Below are 7,610 nucleotides of genomic sequence, written 5' to 3' on the forward strand. Positions count from 1 at the left end.
TTGACAACTTTACCCCAAAATAAGGTTTAAAAAGCCTTTTTCCCGACCAGTTATACTTCTACTACGCATGCGTCAGTGGAACCTCATGATTGGCTGAAATATGATTCACGCTTTGGCTGTTAAAAGCAGATGATTGGCTTTCTAGCAGGAGGGACGGGATAACCGCCATCTTTACCGTTACGGGCTTTCCCCATAGATTTGTATTGAGGATGTCATTGAGTGGCATGTCTCCTCTAAATTGTCTCTGACAATACCCATGCTGTCTGATCAGTATCTTGATATGCCACACCTGTGAGGTGGATGGATTATCTCGGCAAAGGAGAAGTGCTCACTAACACAGATTTTGACAGATTTGTGAACAATATTTGAGAGAAATAGGCCTTTTGTGTACATAGAGAAAGTCTTCGATCTTTGAGTTCAGCTCATGATGAATGGGGGCCTAAACAAAAGTGTTGCATTTATAATTTTGTTCAGTGTGCATCAGTGAAAGACAACTCCTTTGTAAAGAGTTAAATTGAGTCACACTCTGGCCTGTGAGCCTACATAAACATATTAAATTAAAATCATCAGAGCACTGACTATGGAGGGCTGCATTTCACCTGACAGCCAGAAATGTATTAAAAGAAGAAGAGGAGGAAGAGGAAGTGCAGCAGCAAATAAACAATCATTAATGTATATTTATAGGGCTCTAACGAGGTCAACAATAGATTAAGGATGCTATGTATATGGAGCAACAGCTAAAACATTTATTGAAGTTGAGTTAGTAACAAAGCATTGAGGATTTGTGCAGGTGCAATGAGATCAATACCAATTAAAGCAATCCAGGTTAAGTTAGGAGAAGTGCCCTCAGACCTGAGAATATAAACTCATGCTTACATGCTGGAGTCGCTTACGTGGATGGTTATGAAAACCACACAAAGAGCATTATTCAGGAATGTTGGGAGTGTATATCTTTTAAAGATAATGGCTTTGGCTGGGTAATAATGACTAAATCAGAAGAATATAGATTAAATAATACCTGGTTTAACTCCCCTACACCTATTAGGTTATTTCAAAAAAATTAGATAGACTTAAATACATTGGATCTAAAGAGCGAATGGGAAGAGAGTGGGAAAGGACATCTGGCAAGTGAGTACATAAGGAGCAAATATTACAGTTACTTAGATATGTATACAGACGGATCTAAAGATGAAGAGGACAAGGTAGGAATAGGATATTATATACCAACAATGAATGTAAGTATTGGGAAAAGATTACCTGATCAGGCATCACGGCAGAAATTATGGCGATTGTTGTAGGACTGCAGTGGGTAGAGGAAGTAAAGCCAGACAGAGTGGTGTGTTGTGTTGATTCCATAGCATTCAAAATATGAAATCTAGTAGAGAAGATTTAATGCTAGAAATGTGTATTTAGACTACAGAGACTACGGATAGATCTGAGATTCTGCTTGGTCTGCCTACATAGGTATAAAAGGGAATGAGGGAGCAGACAAAATAGCTAAAATATCAACCAGGACAAACAATGTCATAAATATACCCTTGGAAAAGTAGAAGCTAAGGCGATAATCAAAAAAGAAATGATGAAGAAATGGCAGGAAAAAAGTGGAAGGAAATATTACAGTTTGCAAAAATCTATTAATACTCAGGGTGTGACTAAAAGGAAGAGAAGAGAGGAGAGCGTTTTAACCAGGCGAAGGTTTGATCATAGAGGGTCAATCAGATGAATGTTTAGTAATGTAGGTCCAAGGAAAGTGTAGAACATGTACTATTCGACTGTAGGAAATATAGGGATGAGAGGACGAGGCTAAATCAGAAGAAGTCAGGCAGGAAGGAAGTGGAACCTTTAAGTTTCATTAGGCACAACAACAGGAGATGGGGTAAAGGATGCACAGAAAGCTGTTGTACAATATCTGAAAAATATATAATATATAATAGGATTTAGGTTGTTTTTTTTTAGGTTGTTTATTTGTTTTGTTTTTATCTATTTATTTATTTTGATATAAAGTAGTCCCAACGAACATAGTTCATGCTATATACTCCGAACAGTAGGTGGCGGTATGCACCTTTAAATGTCATGGTTGTAATCTGCCATAAAGCAATAAAGAAGAAGAGGAAGAGGAAGCGCAGCGACCGGACTAAACACGTTACTTCATAATAGCAACAGAGAAGCTCTCAAGTCCTCTTGTTAAATCTGCAGACCAGTCATCTGAGGAAAATGTCCAGACTGCAGAGTCTGCGGGTTTTCATCTACCAGCGGCTAACTGCGGCAGTGGAGGAGATCATTGTGCACTTGGAGAAAACAATAACCGAGTCTGAGGAGGAGATGGAGAGCCGCCATCGCAAGCTGCTGGATACAGTGTCAAACCCTGAGGAGAAGCTGCTCACAGCAGGTTTGCAAAATAACACGTTTATTATTCACACACAGCTTCCTGGAGCCAGATGCATACGCCATTTCCCACACAGAAACAGGGAGCCTATCAAAACGAGGAAACGTGTGCATCCCACACATTCCTCGGTCTACCATTCAGGAGAGAGCCAGACTCAGGTGTCGCTAATCAGGGCCGCATTAAGTCAACTTTGAAGGAAGAACAATTCTGCAGATTCTCCCCTTGAAAACCTAATTATTATAATGATGATGATAATGAAAGCTGCAAGCATCAAGTTCCAAGCGCATTGTGCATTTGCTGGACAGCCAGTGCTCCAGATCTGCACCAATAGAAGAGCGAGCGGGGTTTTAAATTACCTTAGGCCAGGGGTTTTTAAGTCTGAGACTATGGGGCCTCCCCTCAGACAAAGCGTGGAAAAGGCACCACCCTCACCTGCTCAATTCCTGGATGCCAATGGGATCATGATGATGTTGGATGATCCCATAGACACTCAACAACTGAGACAGGATAGCCTAATATAGCTGTTTGACATAACTTCAGACTTCACCAAATACATTAGACATCCTGAGACATTTATTAGTTTCTGACTCTGATAAAGTGGGACAAACGGTTCCTTTCTCTTTAACCAAATAACACACACACACACACACACAGTCTATTTTATGTGATCTCCTTTTTAGATAACTAATGTAATATTTTTTCACTTCCACTCACTGAGCCTTCCCTGAAACTGTTTGGAGTCCCCCTTATGGAGGCCTGCCTCACATGGAAACCTCTGCCTAGGTTTTCCTGCCATTTATTTCTTACCTGTCTCCCCCCCCCCAACTTATTCTTCAAACTTTGTTTAAAGCAATCAGAAACAGCTTCTAGTGTACAAGTGCTGAAAGATCTGTTCCAAGCAGGAGCTGAACCACTAACCAAGTGGAAAAGGACAAAGCAGAGAGCAAGAGGCCAAGTGGCAGATTTAACACTGCAAAGCTGCATGCACTCTGCATGTCCACTGGGGAGCAGTATGACGCCATGGTGACACCATAATAGGTGCATTTGACTTAATGCGCAATTTCTAACCAGCATGCCTTGTTTTAAGTCCAGCATGCATCATGTTAAGTCAGCGCTGCGCAGTGCCGCATTAAATCAAACCATACAGTCTATGAATCAAACGCACCTAGTGGGTCATCTTGACTGTAATTAGTCTGATCATGTCATCCCTAAATTGCAACAATTAAATAAACCGTTTAAAATTGAAGCCAGGCTGACAGGAATTATCCAATCAGTTTTGTGCATAGACTGGTTTTGTGTTGTACCACACACACACACACACACACACACACACACACACACACACACACAAATAAATAGGACAAGAGGGCAGCATGTTAAATATTATATATAAAATATTAAACAATATATACTTACAAGACAAAACATTTAATGTTAAAAAATAAAATTATATTTTATATGCCATAAAAAATGTAGATGTTTCCAATAAAAACAAAGAACAAATATATTTACACCACCCAGCATCTGATGTTGTGACTTTATTTTGTTTAACCTTTTGTTATCACGAGCTAACGCCGTGTAGACCAGTTTCATTCATTGTGTTTTTGATTTAAAACATAATTTGCTTTTCACCAGAACTGATTTGTATACAGTCTATGGTAAACCAGGAATAATTCTTTATCACTAAATATTTAACAACAGTCCAGTGCAGAAGTTTGGTGTTTGGTGTGACCTTGTGCAAAGGCCAGTGGCTGAAACTAAAGTAACAATGTCACATCCGAAATATATTATTTTTTTCATTGTGGTTATATAACTGTAATTTATGGTGCCATTAAATTTCTGCTAGAAAGTCCTCCCTTTGTGTGCGCCAAGCGGGAGAGCAAACCTCAGTTGAAATGTTGTTTTTGAAACGTCAATGCCAACAAATGTGGTTTGAAGCAGAATATTAGATAAAAATATGTTGTGAATTTTAGAAATAATTACATCTATCTTTTTTCAATGAATTTTGATTTCGCAATCCTACTAGCAGGGTATATTTCTATTTGTAGTAGGTTATTTCTTGTTTCACCCTTTTAATTCTGCTACATTCTCCACCTTATTTTAGTGTTTACTTTCTAATTGAATCGGCTCTGTTTCCTTTCAGTTTTCTTTTTCCCACACTCTCACACCTCTGCTGCAAACACACCTTCATGCCCCGCCTCTTCCTGTCTCTCTCTCTCCCTGTAAGTGTCTGCTCCGCTGACCTTCTCCATCAGCAGTACGTTTTATAAAGTTGCCGAAAAGACACAAAACTCGTGCGCCACATGTGGAGGAGGCTTGTTAATGATGTAGCCTATCGAAACCAACGGGTTGTGTGTTTACTGTCGCTTTACCTGGTTCATGCTTGTAAAATATCCACTGTGTCCGCGTCTTGGAATGTAGCCTAATACCTGTTACCTGGGCGGCCCACCCGAGTAAAGTCTACATGTGGGAAACGTTGTTAAAGTTCGGGCAGGATTTGCGTGGATTTGAAGAATTATTATACCCCTAGTGCCAGGTACTCATCACCGTTACATAAAGGCATGCCACTTGGATTAACTAAAACTTTGTGTGTGTCTGTATTTCAGTGGTTTCTGCAGAAGTCCAGCAGCAGCTGGTGATTAAAGAAGAGGTTCCTTCTGAGCAGCAGGAGTGGAGCAATAGCCTGGAACAGGAGGACCCAGAGCACCTACACATTAAAGAGGAAAAACAGGATTTCTGTAATAGTCAGGAGGTCAGGAGCCCGCTGCAAGGACTACATGAGGAGGACATCCCCAATTTCCCATTCACTCATGTCCCTGTGAAGAGTGAGGATGATGAAGAGAAACCAATCTCCTCACAGCTTCATCAAAAACAAACTGAGGAGAACAGCGAGGCAGAGCTTCCAGCCAGCTGCTCAACCGAACCGATGAAAACAGAAGCAGATGGAGAGGACTGTGGAGGATCAGAACCAGACAAAAACTTAGTATCTGGTTTTAAATGTCTATCTGGATCTGATGACAATACGTCAAACTCTTCTGAAGCTATGACTGAAGACAGTGGTTGCGATTGGAAGGAGAGCAGGAAACCTCAGACAGATTTAAGTACTATGAAAAATAGAGTTCCTGTAAATGACATGGGACGTAATACTGGCAATAAATTGTTTAGTTGCTCAAAATGTGGCAGAAGATTTGGCCAGAAGCACCATTTGCAGGCACACATGAGATGTCACACCGGAGAGAGACCCTTTGGTTGCTCTCTCTGTGGTAAACGATTTGCACAGAAAGGAAATCTGACGCAACACTTGACAGTTCACACGAGGGAGAAACCCTGTAGTTGTCCTGTTTGTGGTGAGAGATTTGCACAAAAAGGAAATCTGACGCAACACATGACTGTCCACACGAGGGAAAACTTTGTTGGTGAGAGATTGACAAAAGGATTCTGAGAAGACAGAATTAAATTTCAGATTCAGAAACTCAAAGTGATGGCGGCAGCAGTAAAAGAAGCGTTCGCGTTGTTGGTTCAGGAAAAGTTTTCAGCAGCAGTGAACTTATCACTTTTTTACCATCCAACTCAGGGCTTTTGTGTATGTAGGTGAACATATTTATTTACCTACCACGATGTGAGGTGTCATCGTACCTGTACGTGGGTGGGAATGGTATGTAACAGAATAGTTGTACATGTCATTTTCAACAAACGCGCACAGCAACAGGCATTCTGCAAATACATTTATGTGGAGATATCCTGGTTTCAGTATAATTTTACACACAACAAAGATGTAAAAACTCTCAGAATGTTAATATTTTTCTACATTTTGGAGAAATGTGGTGAAATTCCTCACTGTAAATGTGCCTGGAGTCACACGCCGGCGCCTTTTTCCTCGCACGTGTGCAAGAGGTGGGTGTGTGCATAATTCATCTGGATCATGGGAGGTGGGGATTTGCCAAAATTGTGACAACTTAGTAGACTTTCATGTGACATGTGGGGTTGCGTGTTCACCTTTGGTTATATTGCTATAGCTATTGTAAGGTCATAACTTCTCTGTCGTGTGGCAGTGCTTGGGGCCCAACCCTGAGATGGAGGAAACTCTGCGTTTTCCGTTCCAGGAAGAGAGGTCATTTAAACGCACTATATCCACAGGATTAAAGTTGATTGAACTAACTCAGGTAATCAACTCAGTTAGTCAGTTTGTTTAAACCTGCTTTCTAAAACAGGCCCCATATCTGCTAAAGGTGATGTTCATATTCAAATTGATGTTTTGTCCCCATTTCCATTGAGACAGGTGAACTCATGCTGGTCATGTGCTGTGGATCTGTTTCTGTGAGGTTAATTGTGTTTACACGTCCTCCGTAGATATTTGAAGGACTTTGGTGGGTATATTTGATTTGTCTATTTACAAGGCTGACTAGTCGTTGACCTTTCACTAAAAACGGGCAGCTGGACTTGTTAAGTGAACGAGCTGCTGACCGTGATGGAAATGATTCTCAAAATCAGCAAGAAGTAGAGAATAATTCAGTATTACAGTTACAGTCTTCAGGTGAACCACTTGTAAATTTCTAAATATTTTACAAACTAAGAAAACATGTCAGTGTTTTATGTGGGTAATGCTGCAGTTTTGCGTTTATCCAAAGGTTTAAAGATGCTTTTATGAGACTAACCGGTTGTAAAATTGTCTTGATCGATACATGTAAATAAAATCTGGTAAATTATGTTTAAAATAATGTTTTAGTTTAATTTTTTCCAGTGTTTTTCAAAATGAAATTTGTTTCCATTTGTCACTTTGCATTTGTGCTGTGGGGCTTCATGTTGTGAGACTACTGGAACTGGAAGAACAATTCATGAGGAATTTAGGATCGACTACAAAGTCAAGTAAGTGTCAGTGTGAACTCTTTTAGGAAAACATGTTTTTTACTGAGTGACAGAGCATTTTAAAGGCAAAATGTGTTAGATATGGACAGAATCTTGGTTTAAAACATAACAAAATGAACTAACATGATAAACATAATGTGAAGTCGTAACAGCTCAGTTGTAGTAGCTCAGTCTATAAGGAGGGTCGCCGGTTCGAGTCCAGCTCGGACCACAGATACCGAGTGTGGACTGGTAGCTGGAGAGGCGCCAGTTCACCACCTGGGCGCTGCCAAAGGTAACTTTGAGCAAGCCCATGAACCCCCAAATGCGCTGGGCTTGCTATGACATCTCTGTCTTGTTGCACATGTGTGCATCTCAG

The 7,610-nt window shown here is 40.4% G+C and overlaps 1 protein-coding gene across 1 annotated transcript; it reads left to right on the forward strand.

The window, feature by feature from the left end:
* The first annotated feature begins 2,099 nt into the window (after positions 1 to 2,099).
* On the forward strand, positions 2,100 to 7,101 carry LOC123972530 (zinc finger and SCAN domain-containing protein 12-like). Its single transcript, XM_046052055.1, has 2 exons — positions 2,100 to 2,389; positions 4,993 to 7,101. The coding sequence occupies exons 1-2, from the start codon at positions 2,215 to 2,217 to the stop codon at positions 5,826 to 5,828; spliced, it is 1,011 nt and encodes a 336-aa protein (XP_045908011.1). The 5' UTR covers positions 2,100 to 2,214; the 3' UTR covers positions 5,829 to 7,101.
* Positions 7,102 to 7,610: the final 509 nt, after the last annotated feature.

Source organism: Micropterus dolomieu, linkage group LG06 (assembly GCF_021292245.1).
Source record: "Micropterus dolomieu isolate WLL.071019.BEF.003 ecotype Adirondacks linkage group LG06, ASM2129224v1, whole genome shotgun sequence".
Lineage (NCBI taxonomy): Eukaryota > Metazoa > Chordata > Actinopteri > Centrarchiformes > Centrarchidae > Micropterus > Micropterus dolomieu.

Coding starts and splice junctions, on each gene's coding strand:
- LOC123972530 (XM_046052055.1), top strand. CDS start 2,215: ATGTCCAGACTGCAGAGTCTGCGGGTTTTCATCTACCAGCGGCTAACT. Junction 2,390..4,992: donor GGAGAAGCTGCTCACAGCAG/GTTTGCAAAATA, acceptor TCTGTATTTCAG/TGGTTTCTGCAGAAGTCCAG.